The sequence below is a fragment of the Balaenoptera borealis genome (genome assembly GCF_965194805.1).
Source record: "Balaenoptera borealis genome assembly, chromosome: 3".
Classification (NCBI taxonomy): Eukaryota; Metazoa; Chordata; class Mammalia; order Artiodactyla; family Balaenopteridae; genus Balaenoptera; species Balaenoptera borealis.
The window spans coordinates 86,384,018-86,401,321 of record NC_138866.1 but is presented as its reverse complement, the minus strand read 5'-3'; the positions used below and the strand labels follow the sequence as shown (position 1 = coordinate 86,401,321).

Sequence of the window (17,304 nt, the reverse complement as noted above, 5' to 3'; positions counted from 1 at the left end):
GGCTAAAGTTTGAGAACCACCAATCTTATCCAATTCCCTCACCGTAGAAGTGATCTGCTTAAAGGTACAAGGTTTCTTAGAAGCGGCCGTGCCTAAAACCCAGGCTTCCAACCCCCAGTCCAACGCATTTATGACTTAGCCCACCCTGTCCCACCACAGGTCCTAGTTCATTACAACACCGCCTCAATTATCCCATCTCCCTTTCCCTACCATCATTTTCTGTTCTAGTTCCATCAACTTTTCATCATGTGGTAGGGTTTTATCTTGTCTTGCATAAAATTTGTCACTTTAAATGAAGTACAACACTCCCGGTAGGCAATAGAAGCCAAAAGAATTAGATGCTTAATTCCTTAAACTGATGGAACTATTATTTTAAATAGAATTAGTAAGTGTTTCTCACGTACCTTCTCTACTCCATCATTTGTCTCCTTTACATAATTAAAGGAAATATTCAGCACATGAATGCAATCAATTAATGGTGATTTTCCTACCCTGACATCGAGTCATTCAAATGCTGTATGTCCCACAACTCAACTTCTTCTGGTATACTGTGCATAAATATGTAAAGGTGAGCATGACACCATAAAGTAGAAGTAAGCTCAAAAATAAATGCAATAAGCTGAGAGGAAGAAAAAGGGAAGCAGAGTGAAGATTAAGTCAATCCCCTCCTTCACAAATCGAAACCAAGAGTAAAATTAACCCAAAGAAGTTATCTGTTGTACATTTAAAGAATAAAATTTCAGTTAAACATAAATTAGATGATAAAATAGTTTGAGCTAAAGAGACCCTTGATAACCTTAGCTTATCAGAACTTAAAAACATATTTTTAAATATGAAAAATTTGAATAAGCTAGTAATTAAATTCTTACCATGCCTGGTGTGGTACCTTCATCACTGTCTCCATCCTGGCTGCTTTCTGTATCAGCACTGAGAATCACTGTATCTGAAGTGCTCTTGTATTGCCACTTGTTACTTTCAGCATGAACATCTAAGGATGATTTTTGCAGAGTGGATTCTGCCTTGGAAGATGTGGCTTCCATCTTTGGGGTTAAAATCCTTCTGCAAGTTTTCTTTATTTCAGCCTTCTTACATTTCTTACATGCCACTTCATTGTTAGAATTCTTATCTAATAGGGATTTGGGGCGCTTAAGTTGATCTGGCTTGTAGTTACTGAGCGAAAAGGGAACAAGATACACCTTAGCTGTTTTTCCTAAAACTGTAGTCTGTACCGGTCTCAGAGACACACAAGCGATGTTTTGGTTTTCCTTATATTCATTCACCTATTCAGGTCAATAAAGGAAAACAGAGAGTATTAAAATTCCAGGTTTTAAGCCTTTTCTTACAGATCTGCGTAAATAAATCTAATTCCTATTTCATGACAACATAAAGCCAAACTGATGGCCTGTAAGGAAACCTTTTTCCCTCCAAAATCTAGATACCTAATTCATTAACCTAAATAGAATTATTTATTATACTGGACACATTTCTTACCCATATGAGTCTGCCAGACCAATAATAAAAATGACGACAATTTGTAACTGAGGAGACTGAGTAACTGGAACTGTTTCAAGAGTGGGAAACTGACCATAACGACTGCAAAAGCAAATGCAGGCTTCCGGATCCCAGCCTGACACTATTTTTGGGGTTATTGATAAGCACCTTCCTCAATGCTGAAGGTCTACTTTCCAGAGGAAAACCAGGATAGGCATCCCCGCTTATCTTTTAAAGCAACACCCCAAAAAACCCGTTAAACTGAGAGATGCCCCAAGGAGCAGGAAAGTTTTGGAGTCAGGAGGTGCCGGGTGGCAAGTCCTCCCATCCTCCTCGGCCTATGCCCGGCACACCCCTCACGAAGACTGAGGCAGGAACACACCCGAAAGGGACAAGCCTTTTCTCCCATTCACCTGGAGTCGCTGTCTGGAGCCCACCTTCTCCTCGGCCTCCGCGCGCGACCCAGACATCCTCCCTCCGCTTAGCAGCTGGCGTCTTCCCGCCAAGATTGCGGCGGGAGGCGGGGATGGGTGGAGGTGGGAGGGGCGGGGAGGGGTCCGGGGCGGGGGGAGGGCAGGGCGGCGCAGGAGGGCTCCGATCCCAGCCGGTGGGAGGGGGAGGGTGCACGGGGCGTTACATTAGTCTCTTAAAGAGGCAAGGTTGCCAGCCTCACCGCAAACTCAAATTCCTCAGGGAAGCGAAGGGACCGAATCGACATTTTTACCTTGGATCCCGGTGATTTTGATGCTGCTGATGCCGGGATCTCACTTTGAAAAACACCTGCGCCTCTCCTAAGGAAAAACCACCTTGCCTAGCAACGTGAGCCTGGAAAAGATTCAGGAGCACTTAAATGCCATGTGAAATAGAGAGGAAATGAAATCAATATATATGCAGACTTTACCTCAGCCCCTAGTTCCTTGTAATCCCACCACCAGAAATTTATGCCCAATGGCCACCGTATTTTCTTCCTAGGAAGAGAAGCATTTTGATTTTTTTTTTCAAGAGCTGATAACTTAAGCTGGTTTAAACTTCACCCACCAGTTAACTAAGTTGGTTTAAATTTCACCCACCAGTTTAACTAAGATTTAGTGATGACCTTACAAAGCCCAAAGACTGGGGGAAAGTTTTAAGTAACTTTTGTATCACAAAGCACCATAAATAAGATTTCAGGGCACTATATTTCTTATAGTCACTGCTATATTAAACCTTTTTTTTTTTTTTTTTTTTTTCCTATTTTCTGGGTTGCTGCGAGCAGAAACAACTGCCTTCCCATCAGATTTACTCCTTCTGGATAGCATAGTTTTGGAGCTGATGAATTTATAACAAATTTCTATCTACTCTTTTACAGTCCTTTTCTTTATAGCTCAAAACTGCTCCCTTGGTTGGTTACTTGAGTTATCCACTGTTCCTTGATCGAGACTTGCCCAATTTTACTTCTTCTGACAGCTGAGGCCCAATTTTAGGATACAGGTGAAATAATTTGAGAACTAATCCTATTAACAGCACCTTTAAAGCCCTTCAGGAACTTGCACACTCCTCGACTCAAAAATTACTGATAAAATCAAACTTTTCATAGTGTCTGATATATACCATGCTATTTCTGGACTTCAAGACTTTGCTCAGGCTGTCCCTTCTCTCCCCACCACAGCAGTTATAAAATCCTTTCTACAGTGACTGTGTTCTGACTACCAATTAGCCTATGTTTTTTACACAACCCAACTAGTAAATTGGGATTATTTCAGTTACTCTTCTATAAGCCCTTGAAGACTTACTAAATGAAATTCAAGTTCCTGGAGGAAACAAGCCTTTCAATAATATTCCATACTCCTTAGAGAAAGCTAAGCGCGGTGCTTAATAATTACTTATGGACTTTTATATACAAACATTCTAGCCAGGAATAGGTTTTAATAGGCAGTCTCCAGAAACGGAAAGAACTGGAAAGCCTAAGAGTGTTCGGATTTCAAGCACTGTTCTAAGCCGCTGGGGGGGGGTTTTTCCTTGCCACTGGCCTAAATTACCGCCACTGGCCTAAATTACCACCACTTGCCCTCACGTGACCAAAAAATACTTCACCACAACCCGCTCAGCCTCATCAACTGAGCTAATCAGGTGCTACTAACAAGATTTCTATTCCGATTAAACTCTAATTCTGAGCTTTCAACAATCTGGACAAACCGCCCTTCACTATCTCCTCAGTTTCTTATCCCTCACTACCCGATTTTCCTCGGCTTCAAACCAACCCTAACGAGCGAAACCTCTCATTCAGCCTTTCCTCGCCGCAGGGTCTCAACGGCAAAGCCCAGCGGAAGCAACTTCCCGCCAGAAAGGGCATCCAAATACTGCGAGACTGAGGAGGCCAGGGCGGCCTATGAACATGCGCAGTAACAGACTCGACGTTCTAGCCGTAGACGCCCAGACGTCCTCCACAATCCCACAATCCTCTGGTCGCGTATTTCCGGTTTTTCTAGCTCAGCCGTAAGAGGTGTTTCTATCGGTGGCGCAGCAGTGTACAGTGGCCTTCGGGGAAGAGGTTTTTTTCTGTTAGTTGACGTTGTTCTGTTCAGTTTGGAATCAGTCAAGTTTTGGGAGTCGCTGCCGCTGCCGTCAACATGTCGGTCCCAAGCTCACTCATGAAACAACCGCCCATTCAGTCTACGGCTGGGGCCGTCCCGGTTCGCAATGAGAAAGGTACTGTGCTGAGCGGCTTTCCACTCGGATCTTACCTCTTTCCCCAGCATATTCCAAACCTATCCCGGGCCCACCACCTCAACCACAGCGACCCTTGCGAACTTGCCCCCTATTTCTTTGACTTTCCCCATCAAACGGGCATCCAATCGCGTTGCTTAGGGGAAAAAAAAACCACTTCCGTCTCATCCTGTTACTAGAGCCTGTGTGCTCTCTCCTACAGCAAGCACCCTGTTGCCTTGGCCTCCACCAATAAGTTAGACTAATAAATATAGTGAATGCCTGCTGTTTGCAAGGCGTTGTGTGGGATACAATCTCTCTTTTGTTATCCATAGTCAGTTTATGATGCTTTTATAACTTACTGTTGTTAATTACATGTCCATCTTTCTCTACTACATCATAAGCTCATAACCTCCTTGAGGCAGGAACTCTGTCTTATTAAACTTTTTATTCCTTCAACCAACGCAGTGCCTGTATTTGTTAAATTGAATACAAAATGGTGTAAGACAGTGGTGTTAGGAACTCATAGTCTACTAGATGTGAGATATGCAAAAAGAGGCACATTCTAAGCAGGTGTACGGTCTTTCGCATCTATAATACCTGTCACATAGGTGATATAAACGAAGTGCTTAGGGAGGGCAGAGAAGGAATAATTTCTTCAGATTGGGGTATTTAACTTGATCTTTAAAGGATGGGTGCAGATGGATGAAGGAAAACTGTACCTGTTTGGGAAGTCAGACTGAAAAGAGTTTTTTCAGTAAAGTATTTGAAAAATATTGTCAATTCTTTTTTTTTTTTAAATATACGGTGCCTATCCTTGTGCAACCTGCCTTTTTTTTTTTTTAGACTCAACATGTTTTTTGAGAAGTATTCTTTGAATACATGAAGATCTTATTCATTCATTTTAACTGCTTATGAGTTCCATTATATAATTAAACCACAGTTTGCTCCCTGCTGAGGGACAGTGTTGTTTTGTTATTTTTTCTCCTGTTACAAACAGTGCTTAAACATGTCTCTTTCGTGCACTTGTGTAAGAATTTCTCTAGGGTAGGGTGAACCTACATTGACACATCATTATCACCCAAAGTCGGTAGTTTACATTAAGGTTCACTCTGGTGTTGTACATTCTGTAGATTTGGACAAATGTATAGGGACATTTATTCATCATTATGGTATCACACAGTATTTTTACTATGCATTTAAGGTTCCTTCGTATCTTTTCATGGCTTGATAGCTCTTTTTTTTTTAATTGCTGCGTAATATTCCATCATCTGGATGTACCACGGTCTATTTACCCATTCACCTGGTAAAGGACATCTTGGTTGCTTACAAGTTTTGGCAGTTATGAACAAAGCTGCAGTAAATATACGTGTGCAGGTTTTTGTGTGGACATAAGTTTTCAACTCCTTTGGGTAAATACCAAGGAGTACAATTGCTGAATCATATGGTAAGAGTATGCTTAGTTTTGTAAGAAACCACCAAACTATCTTCCAAAGTGGTTGTGCCATTTTGCATTCCCACCAGCAGTGAATTAGAGTTCCTGTTGCTCCACATTCTCACCAGCATTTGGTATTGTCAGAACTCTGGATTTTGGACAGCCTAATATGTGTGTTGTGGTATCTCATTGTTTTTTTAATTTGCATTTCCCTGAAGACATATAGTGTGGAGCATCTTTTCACATGCTTATTTGCCATCTTTATATCTTCTTTGCTGAGGTATCTGTTAAAGTCTTTTACCTCACCTTGTTCTTCAGAATTGTCTTGGCTCTTTTTGACCTCCTGTTCTTCCATATGATTTTAAAATCAGCCTGGGAACAGCTTTTAATGAAATTGCATTAAAATTATAGATCACACATTTATCGATCAACTCGGGCACAGTTGCCAACTTCTCATCCTTGAACATGATATATTTCTCCGTTTATTTTGATCTTTTATATCTTTAAATACAATTATATATTTTTCCTCCTAAAGGCCTATGTCATTTGTTGATTTATTCCTTAGTATGTTACAGATTAGTTGCTATTGTAAATAGTATTTTTAAACTGTATTATCTAATTATAGGTAGCCGATGTACAGGCACATTTATTTTTATCTAACGTTTATCCAGCATTCTTCTTGAATTTTTTTTAACTTATCTGTTGGTTATCTTGTATTTTCTACATAAGTAATCATGTAGTCTGTAAATTGTGGCAGTTTCTTCCTTTTCAATTCTTACCTTTTATCTCTTTTTCTTTTCTTATTGCGCTAATTAAAACCATAATATATATAATGTTGGTCAGAAGATATGATAGGGACAACCTAATGATGCCCACTGTTTTTTAAAGGAATGCTTCTAATGTTTTATCATTAAATATAATGTTTGCTGTATCTATTGTTAGATTATGTGACTTTAAATATATAAACTTTATTTTTTTAATTTTTATTTTGTGATTTATCATTCTTTTTTTTAATATTTATTTATTTTTTTTTTTATTTTATTTATTTTTTTGGCTGCGTCGGGTCTTAGTTGCGACACGTGGGCTCTCTCATTGAGGCACGCGAGCTCAGTAGTTGTGGCGCGCTGGCTTAGTTGCCCTGCGGCGTGTGGGATCTTAGTTCCCCAATCAGGGATCGAACTCGCGTCCCCTGCATTGGAAGGTGGATTCTTTACCACTGGACCACCAGGGAAGTCCCATAAATATATAAACTTTAAATAGTATATTACTTTTTCCCCTGTTAATTTTCTAAGGTTAAGCCATGCTTGTAGTCCTGGGCTAAATCCTGTTATGTCACTATAACTTAGAGGGGTTTTTTGGTTAGTTTTTACACTGCCTGAATACATTTGCTATTACGTTATTTAGTATTTTTGTATATGTTCATAAGTGAAATCCACCTAAAATTTTCCCTTGAATTGTACAGTTTGGTTATTCATCTTGTAAAATTTGTTGGTTAGTTTTCACTGATTTTCTGTTCACTGGAATTGTTGGTATTTGTAAAACACAGGTAATCTACTCTTGCAGGTTTGATAGCACATAAGCTAAAAGAAAAGAAGGTAGAAATAAAGATTATAAGATTGCGTTATATGGTAATTTATAAAGGCTGCCACGGAAAAGTCTCGAACTAAAAGAATGAGCAGTATTTTAAGTTTATAGTCCCACTTAAGTCATCCTTACTGTGTGCTGGGCACTATTACAAATAATTCGCTTAAGCACATAGTTGAGGTGGAATAGCATGAATTTGTGTTGGAGGTAGTCTCCCTATTTGGGGGGACTTCTTCTATTGTTTCACTGCCCACCTTCCTCCACTTCATTGTACCCAAGCTAAGCCTCATTATCATTAGTGTTGGTGTTCACAAGAAGGCCTTCGCATGACTTGGCCTTTGTAGGAAAACAGCATTAGATGAGTAGATGGTTGGGTAATGGCTCTCTTCTTCTCCTGCTTGGACTCTGGTTTGCCAGGAATACAGGGCTCTACCTGGAAAGGCCAAGGGTTGAAGGACATTGGGAAAGAGGCTACTGAAACATAAGTTATCTTTCTCACCCAGGTGAGATTTCGATGGAAAAAGTGAAGGTAAAACGTTATGTGTCGGGAAAGAGGCCAGACTATGCCCCTATGGAGTCCTCAGATGAGGAGGATGAAGAATTTCAGTTCATTAAGAAAGCCAAAGAACAAGAAGCAGAGCCTGAGGAACAGGAGGAGGATTCATCTAGCGACCCTCGGCTACGGCGTTTGCAGAACCGTATTAGTGAAGATGTGGAGGAGAGGTAATGACTAGGGTTATGTTTCCCTGGACCTGAACCCCTACAGGTTAATTAATAGGAACAACAGCAGTAATAGCTAATACTTGAATAGTACTTACTACGTGCCAGGCACTGTTCCAGGTATATTACATTTACTAATTCTTGTAATCCACATAATAACCTTATGAGGTAGGTACTGTTATCCCCATTTTTACAAGTGAGCAAACAGGCACAGTGGGGTTAGGATAATAACTCATTAAGGCGATGGAAAACACAGACCGTTGGTTGGTTTGTTGAGGAGTCTTTTTAGCACAAAGATGTTTTATAAAATTTGAGAAATTTGATTTTATCCATGCATTTATTCTAAAGGCCAATGAGGAGAAATGACACTGATGAAGTAGGAAAAAAGGACTGATGTCAGAAAGGGAGCCTCCCAATGAGGGATTTTGTGTATTGTGTATTGACTGAGACATTACCTTACAGAGGAGGCCAGAGGCCCCAAACTTTCACAGTTCATATTGTCTCAGGAGTTTTTTCACAGAGCCCTGGGCCCAAACAATTCTGTTTATTTTATTAAATAGTTAGATCCAAATGATTTAATATTTATGTCATAGCAACTTAGCCACTTGAAAAATATAATATGTATAAAAGAAAAAACATTTTTATTTCATTTTTACATAACCACAGTTACTTACTACTGGGGTTTGCGTGTCTCTTGGGCACTGACAACTTCTCAAACCTTAGAGTCACATTGGCACTGTCACTCATTTCCTGTTGCATATTGACTTTCATGCAGTACTTGCTTTTTATCACAGCAGCCCAAAAACCCAGTTTTACTAAGATATATCATTGAAAGGAAACATAGTGTGATATACTGTTGAAATTGTGAACTACCTTGAGCTTTAAAATATATCCCAGTGCACCCATCTATGTTTGTTGCAGTGCCCCAGGGTGCCTCAGCATACATGTAATGTTTTGGGTCCAACTTGACTATTTGTTCTAACACTTTGAGTTAGTTTCTTTAATCTGCCCCTCAGTTTCCTCATCTCAAGACTTCAGTGCTAATAAAAGCAAACATAATGTCCAGGTGCTCTGTGACTAAGGAAATGTGGTTGATGCCCCTTCGTTTTTGTGAGGTTGGTGTTACACTTGGACACTGTCTTTCAGATTGGCTCGACATCGGAAAATAGTGGAACCTGAAGTGGTTGGAGAAAGTGACTCTGAAGTGGAAGGAGATGCTTGGCGCATGGAACGAGAAGATAGCAGTGAAGAAGAAGAGGAAGAGATTGATGATGAGGTATAATTTCGGAAAGTGGGAAGTTCTTTCTGGGTACAAGAAGAAGTTAGAGCTTGTGCTCCTTTGATGAGGCCTTAAAGGCACAAGATATCTGCTTTTGGCAGAAGTCTGATCCAGTGTTCCCTGCTTATTGGGGATAGGATTGAAATAGAATGGTACTAAACATAAAATAGATAGCTAGTGGGAAGCAGCCGCATAGCACAGGGAGGTCAGCTCGGTGCTTTCTGACCACCTAGAGGGGTGGGATAGGGAGGGTGGGAGGGAGGGAGATGCAAGAGGGAGGAGATATGGGGACATATGTATATGTATAACTGATTCACTTTGTTATAAAGCAGAAACTAACACACCATTGTAAAGCAATTATACTGTAATAAAGATGTTAAAAAAAAAAAGAAATAGAATGGTACTAAGTTGCATTTACTCATATCAGAATTTGTTGAGCTTGATGAGGTTAAAATAAAAAGACATCTCAGAGCACAGGCCGATTAGCTGACTGGCTTGGACATGCAACTTGACAGGAAATAGAACGGCGCCGCGGCATGATGCGTCAACGAGCGCAGGAGAGAAAAAATGAAGAGTTGGAAGTCATGGAGGTGGAAGATGAGGGACGTTCTGGGGAGGAGTCAGAATCAGAGTCTGAGTATGAAGAGTACACAGACAGTGAAGATGAGATGGAGCCTCGCCTTAAGCCAGTTTTCATTCGGAAGTAAGTATCTCACAAACCAGGCCTGAATCCTGGAAATAATTACTGCTTTCCAGATCTGAAGATGGAAGCCTCTTTTCTCTCTCACGCTCTTCTGAAATATAAGCACCAAGTAAAAGTCTTCTGCCCAGTGTCCCAACTCGGCAAGGTATTTGCTGAGGAATATCTTGTTAGCAGGGAGACTGAGTTTGTTTTCACATCTCCTTTTCCACTTAAAGGAAACATACCTTCCAAGGTCTTATATTCTTTTAAACACAAAATCAAGCTTGAAGAGCAAATTCCTATTCCTTTCCTAATGGCTAGAAATCCTACAGTCCAGCAGGTTTCTTGCTATTCAGGCAATTCTCAAAGATGAATGGAATTTTGATGCTCTGAAAACTGGGAATGACTCCCATTTTTGGCTCTTTGCAAATAATAGAGCCAGAGATTGTTGGGCTTTGTCTGGTTTGGATGGGACTTAATTTAGGGGAACAAAGACCTCCACTCTAAGGGCTTTGGGTAATTAACAGGACCTCTGTGCTGTAGGAAGGACCGGGTAACAGTTCAGGAACGTGAGGCTGAAGCATTGAAACAGAAGGAGCTGGAGCAGGAGGCCAAACGCATGGCTGAGGAGAGGCGCAAGTACACACTCAAGGTACTGGGGGTAGCTGTGAGGATTGAGTGCAGGGAGTTGTGTGTTTAGGTCTGTCTGAGGAGAGTAAGGAAGTCTAACATTTGAACTGTTCTCCTTATCCAGATTGTAGAAGAGGAGACCAAGAAAGAGCTGGAGGAAAACAAGCGGTCCCTGGCTGCACTGGATGCACTCAATACTGACGACGAAAATGATGAGGAGGAATATGAGGCGTGGAAAGTTCGGGAGCTGAAGAGAATCAAGAGGGACAGAGAAGATCGAGAAGCGTGAGTAATAGGATGGGCCTAGAGTTTAATACCACTGGTGGGACAGGTTCCTAGTAGGGTAGCTCTGAGGCTCCACACCTACTGTGAGTTCCATTCTAGCTTCCTTTAGGGTTCCTGCAACTGGGTGGGTTCCCCATACATTGGAATGTGGCTTTTACAATAAAATCAGGGAAAAGAAACACATTTTGTCCGTGTTTCTCCACGATAGAGTGCCAGCTGATACTCCCTTTAGTAGTTTCCTAGTAGACACACACAAGTTACTCACTGTAATCAGTTATCTGTTGTTGCATAACAACCCAACCCAAAAGTAAGTGACTTGAAACAATTATTTCTCACAATTTTGGAGGTTGGCTATGCAGTTCCTCTGCTGATTTCACCTGGGTTCTCTTATGCAGTTGCGTCCAGCTGGAAGATTGACTGGGCTTCACTCATGTGTCTGGTAGTTGGCGCTGTCAGTTACGATGCCTCACTTCTTCTTCAGTAGGCTAGACTAGTTTCCTTACATAATGGTCTCAGGGCAGCATTCTAAGAGGGCAAAGGTGGAAGCTGGCAAGGTCTTTTGAAGCTCACATGTCATTTCTGCAAAGGGACATGCATACTGTGAGGGGAAGAATTTGTGGCATTTAAATAATCTACCACAGTCACTGTGTTAGAGCAGAATCATTTCTGAGCTGCATCACCCATTCCTAAAAATTACTAGGAATGAGAGAGGGTAATCCCAGATTGTAATCCCTCAATAGAAGACTCTGTCCTCAGCCTGCAGTTTCTAAGGTTTTTATCCTGGGCTTTGAGGAGTCCATGTACCCTTTAACATTGTATGAAAAATTATGTGTTTATTTGCATTTTTTGAAGAAAAGGGATCTATGACTCTCCACCCCAAAAAAAAGGTTAAAGTCACGCAGTTTAATTAATGAGGGTGATCCTTGGTTTGTGACATATAAGCACATTACTAAAGAAATACCAGTAAACTCTTACAGAGTTATTTGTTTTTTTAATATATAAATTTATTTATTTATTTATTTATTTTTGGCTGTGTTGGGTTTTCGTTGCCGCACGTGGGCTTTCTCTACTTGTGGCGAGCGGGGGCTACTCTTTGTTGCGGTGCATGGGCTTCTCATTGCGGTGGCTTCTCTTGTTGCAGAGCACGGGCTCTAGGCACTGGGCTTCAGTAGTTGTGCACACGGGCTCTAGAGCGCAGGCTCAGTAGTTGTGGCACACGAGCTTAGCTGCTCCGCGGCATGTGGTATCTTCCCGGACCAGGGCTCAAACCCGTGTCCCCTGCATTGGCAGGCAGATTCTTAACCACTGCACCACCAGGGAAGTCCCCAGAGTTATTTTAAATTCTGATTTTTTTTTAAACTAAGAAGGCTTTTTAGGGAAGGGAAATTACTAATGTTATAAAATCAAGCAGTGGTAGTATGTCTAAACCTCAAAAAGGCTAGAATCAACTATCAGAAGTTTGCAAAACCTGGTCTTGCGAGCATGCGAGCATAATGAAGACTACCATCACCCTCTTATTTATTGAGCTCCCGATCTTGATTCCTAACAGGTAATAACTAGAATTAATGAAGGTGAATGATGGTTGAAAGGAGGTGGGACTGTGTCATATTCAGATAACTGGGTCTTTCTGAAGCTAAAATGATACTAATAAATAGTTTTGTTCTCTGGACAGGCTTGAAAAGGAGAAAGCAGAAATTGAACGCATGCGAAACCTGACTGAGGAAGAGAGGCGAGCTGAGCTTCGGGCAAATGGCAAAGTCATTACCAACAAAGCTGTTAAGGGCAAATATAAGTTCTTACAGAAGTATTATCACCGGGGTGCCTTCTTCATGGTAAGAAGTGAAAAGAGAATGGGAAAATGGGGCAGTAGGAATAACTCCCCATTTCCCTGGTCCTGGGATGTTATTTCCACTTGCCAGCGGTCAACTTTCTCATTTGCTTTTTGCCTCTGAAGAATATAAAACCAAATAGAGGAAAGCATTGGCAACAGGATTTTAGATGTAGCAGCAACTGTTCTCTTCCGGCCCCAGCTCTCGGAAGGAGGAAATGATGTAATAGAAGAATTGAGGAACTGAAATAGAGAGTGATCTATATAGATACTAGACTGGGTTCCCCAAATCACTTAAATATCATTATCCATAGCTGAGTGAGAAATTTTGGTTATGAGAAAACCAGGCTCTGCAAAGAGCTTTACATTAACTCATGTTTGGGTGGCATAAGTTTAATTTACTTCATTCTGAGCTGACAGAAAGTGACTAATTAAGTCTAACCAAAAAAATTGTTAATTATCTAACCATTATGTGTAATGCCATCATCTTTGTTCTTCATATAAAAACCAAAGTCAAAATATCAGTCCATTAACCCTGTATAAAGTGAAAAGGACTTCTTCCAAATTATTTGGGTTAACACTCGTGATAATTCCTTAATAGAGAGATAGCAGGAAAGGGAACGGGAGAATTGGTTACATTTATTACTCTAATAGCACGTGGTTTGTCAAACTATTTCCTGATGTTAAAGAAGTTCTTATCAAAAACTAGACTAGCTTTTTCAAATGCTGTATAGCAAACCTTAAATATCCCTACTGCAGCTAATTCCTGCCTTTCACTGTAGAAAATTTTTAAAACTTCACTGGAGGATTCCTTACTCCTCTCCCTCCTTCAGTCTATCTGCTCAGCAGGAAATGTTTGCTTATTATGTAGTTTTCCAGCCCATGTAGTTTTCAAGATAGGAGTCAGTGGAGATTATGAATTACTTCTTAATACTGCTTCAGAGTCATAAAATATCATTGCTTAAGCATTTCAGCAGCTTTAATAATCAAGCTCCTTAAGGAAGCAGTGCATTGCTGACTGTGATACATAAGGAAAGGTTTATGTGAGAGTCTTTTGGTGCACATACTCAAATATCAACTCTTCTCATTTGGACAAGGAGAGTGAAGTTGAAATGGCTTCTGAGATTAAATGAGGGACTCTCAGACTCTAACAAGGAGAAAAGTTGGTTTCATGAAACCTGTTTAATTGTCCTACCTTTAAATTGGCCTTTCTATAGCTGAAGGGAAAAGATTACTCTGAAAGTATGTTTGGTTAAAGGACTCAGCTCTTCCATGAAACTTTCCTTAACCAAAATGGTACTATTTTAATTCTTTCAGCACATATGTTTATGATCTGTATCATAACATTATAGTCTTACTTATATGTTGATTTGAAACTATTCTCTATAGTATGAAGGGTACTGCTGTTTAGCACAGCTACAGGTTATATAATCCTTGCCCTCAGAAGGCTTACAATCTAATAATAGAGCTAAGGCAAATATCTACTGTAACATAAGGAACAGTGAAAGTATTAAGGGACTTCCAAAGAGAGAGGTGTTACATTTGGTAGAAGATTGAAAAGGGTAACATCAAGGAGGTGACAGTTAAGATATATAGACTTTCTGGAACTTCCCTGGTGGTCCAGTGGCTAAGGCTCCACACTCCCAATGCAGGGGGGTCAGGTTTGACCCCTGGTCAGGGAACTAGATCCCGCATGCTGCAACTAAAAGAAAAAAAAGATCCTGCATGCCGCAACTAAGGATCCTGCGTGCTGCAAGGAAGATCCCACCTGCTGCAACTAAGACCCAGTGCAGCCAAATAAATAAATAAATCTTTATTTAAAAAAAATTAAGATGTATAGACTTCCTGACATTCAGGGGTAGGAAGACATTCCATGTAAAGGAACAAGAAATGGAGGCAAAAAGTATCATCTGTAAAGGCAAGGAGTAGATTAAGGCTACATAGCATTTGGCCTTGACTAGTACACAGAGGAACTGTGCTTATTTAATAAAGTAGAGAACCATTGAAAGTTTTTGAGCAGAACAGAGGTATAATGAGAGTTGTGTTCTAGAAACATTAATCCCATGAAATGTGTAAGATTGATTGCAGGGAAAAACTATAATAACCCAGGTAATGAGAATCTAGGTAATTGAGAGAATGTTAGTCCTATTAACAGAAGTTAAGTCAGGAAGAGGCTGATTTAGAAAGGTTAGGGATACAGTTTTCACTTTAGATGTGAGTTTGAAATCCCAGAATACCCAAGCTAAGATGTGTATTGGGCAGTAGATGAATCAGGATTGGAGATTTGAGAGGCCTGTACGAAGTTGAAATCATGTGAATGAACATGTTGAGTGCAGAGAAGAATATAGCCAACCTTCAGGAAATGTCTACACTTAGGAAGGAAAAAGACAACACAAAGGAAAAAAAGATTATCATCTCCTCAACTAGATGTAAGCTCTTGGTTCAATAGGTTCAATACCCTCTGCTTTCTTTTTATCCCTTGTTGTAAAATTTAATAAATCTGTAGTTTGAGGGACTTCCCTGGTGGTCCAGTGGTTACGACTGTGCGCTTCCACTGCAGGGGGCACGGGTTCGATCCCTGGTTGGGGAACTAAGATCCCACATGCAGCACAGCACGGCCCAAAAAAATTAATTAATTAAAATAATAAAAAAGTAAAATGGTTTTAAAAAATGACCTCTAAAAAAAATTTAGTTTGAATATATGAGAAATAAAACCAGAAGACTGATAAGACTCTTTTCTACAGGATGAGGATGAAGAAGTATACAAGAGAGATTTCAGCGCACCTACCCTGGAGGATCATTTCAACAAAACCATTCTTCCCAAAGTCATGCAGGTATGGGGTACCTTAATGACATGAAAGAGAAAAGTAACGTATTGAGGGCTGTGACATGATATGTCTGGTGGTATAACTCATCATCTATCCTAACAGGTCAAGAACTTTGGACGCTCTGGTCGTACCAAATACACCCACCTCGTGGATCAAGACACCACCTCCTTTGACTCAGCATGGGGCCAAGAGAGTGCCCAGAACACAAAGTTCTTTAAACAAAAGGCAGCTGGGGTACGAGATGTATTTGAGCGGCCATCTGCCAAGAAGCGGAAAACTACTTAGAGTTCAACTACTTATTCTTCCAACTGTGGGACACAAGAGGAAATCTCAGCATCTGGTCCTTGATTTGTTTTTACTACTATTTACATGGCCCCTGTATCCAGCCTGCTGAGCCTACTGCCATACTTGTGACACTGGGCAAACCTAGTCTTTGAAGGTGCTTTGTGAGGTTTGGACTCATGCTGAGAAACCTGCAGAAAAGCACTGTCCAGGTAGGATTAGAGGCTCCCCACTTAGGACTATTTCTGAGAACTCTTCAACTTCATTACTGCTCTGGCTTCCCATATTCACTTGGGACTATTCCAGGTTTCTTTTTCCAACCCTTAGCTTGGGTTAGAAAAATGGATGGGCATGTAAGCAGACAATGCATTACTTCTACCGTACAGGAAATCTAAGCTCATTGAAACCTGTTCTGCATTTTTGGGGTAAATTTTTCTAGATGAACATTACTTTTTGATCCATTTATGTGTGTGTGTGTCAAGAAATAAAAGAATCATACACCAAGAGGTTTTTTAGCATACCAGAAATAAAATGTGCAGGCTGACAATTATCTACCTATTAACTAAAATAAAAGACAGCAGGGAATTGCAGGCAAATGATGTTTCACATTTTAATCATCCCCTTTGATCTCAGAAACCAGCACAGATGCTAGACAGGCTGTATTGTAAGTGGCACCTAGATTTATTCCATGAGCAAATGTGTATGTGGTTGTCCTTGCTGTCTAAACTGTAGCTGTATATAGAACAAAACAGGACACATGAAATGAGGAATCCATGTAGCATACCTAGTATCTTCTCCTTGCCCAGCTCATATATCGAGGGCACAGTGCTGAGTTGCAATGTAGCGACAACATGCTAGACGTCACTGGCAGTTAAATTTTTCCATTTAATATTTACCACATGACCACTGTGCATGTGGCAGAGCATTAGGAGTCCCAGGGGTTATAAGGAACGACATTTAACCAGTGGGAAGACTATCTCTAAATTGCATTAAAAAATGAGAAGGGGGGGACTTCCTTGGTGGCACAGTGGTTAAGAATCCGCCTGCCAATGCAGGGGACACGGGTTCGAGCCCTGGTCCGGGAAGATCCCACGTGCTGCGGAGCAACTAAGCCTGTGTACCACAACTACTGAGCCTGCGCTCTAGAGCCCACGAGCCACAGCTACTGAGCCAACATGCTGCAACTACTGAAGCCCACGCGCCTAGAGCCCGTGCTCCACAAGAGAAGCCACTGCAATGAGAAGCCTGTGCATTGCAACCAAGAGTAGCCCCTGCTCGCCACAACTAGAGAAAGCCCGCGCACAGCAACGAAGACCCAACTCAGCCAAAAATAAATAAATATCTTTTTTTAAAAAATGAGACAGGCAAGGTCTTTTCACAATCTTTAAATGCCCCACTAGAAGAATCACTCATAAATCCTTAAATGTCCTAGAATAAAAATACGAGTGCAAATAATTAATATGAAGTCACTTGTATGTGCCAGAAGGAGATACAATCTAAGAATTATCCTAGAGCCAAAATGAGAGTGAGAGCTACATTCACCTGCTCATGAATTCTTACAACAACCTATCATAT

At 40.7% G+C, this 17,304-nt stretch overlaps 2 protein-coding genes across 8 annotated transcripts in view; one reads left to right on the top strand and one right to left on the bottom strand.

The window, feature by feature from the left end:
* WDR76 (WD repeat domain 76) overlaps window positions 1-3,852 on the bottom strand; it is a 63,854-nt gene extending 60,002 nt beyond the window's left edge. For 2 of the 7 annotated variants that reach the window (XM_082388775.1, XM_082388777.1), the window contains exons 1-2: window positions 1,905-2,209; window positions 870-1,280 (exon numbers count right to left, since the gene is read on the bottom strand). In XM_082388775.1, the coding sequence (XP_082244901.1) occupies window positions 870-1,280; window positions 1,905-1,961 (468 nt within the window). In that variant the 5' untranslated portion in view covers window positions 1,962-2,209. The other 5 variants (XM_082388781.1, XM_082388779.1, XM_082388778.1 and 2 more) reach the window with 5 other exon arrangements.
* Window positions 3,853-3,945: 93 nt separating this feature from the next.
* MFAP1 (microfibril associated protein 1) lies at window positions 3,946-16,233 on the top strand. Its single transcript, XM_082388823.1, has 9 exons — window positions 3,946-4,179; window positions 7,699-7,918; window positions 9,062-9,191; window positions 9,710-9,897; window positions 10,420-10,528; window positions 10,631-10,791; window positions 12,464-12,623; window positions 15,364-15,453; window positions 15,550-16,233. The coding sequence occupies exons 1-9, from the start codon at window positions 4,101-4,103 to the stop codon at window positions 15,730-15,732; spliced, it is 1,320 nt and encodes a 439-aa protein (XP_082244949.1). The 5' UTR covers window positions 3,946-4,100; the 3' UTR covers window positions 15,733-16,233.
* Window positions 16,234-17,304: the final 1,071 nt, after the last annotated feature.

Excerpts from the sequence above, each read along its gene's own strand:
- MFAP1 (XM_082388823.1), top strand. The coding sequence starts at position 4,101 with ATGTCGGTCCCAAGCTCACTCATGAAACAACCGCCCATTCAGTCTACG. Across the intron at positions 4,180-7,698 it reads CCCGGTTCGCAATGAGAAAG|GTGAGATTTCGATGGAAAAA; the intron begins GTACTGTGCTGA and ends TTTCTCACCCAG. Across the intron at positions 9,898-10,419 it reads AAGCCAGTTTTCATTCGGAA|GAAGGACCGGGTAACAGTTC; the intron begins GTAAGTATCTCA and ends TCTGTGCTGTAG.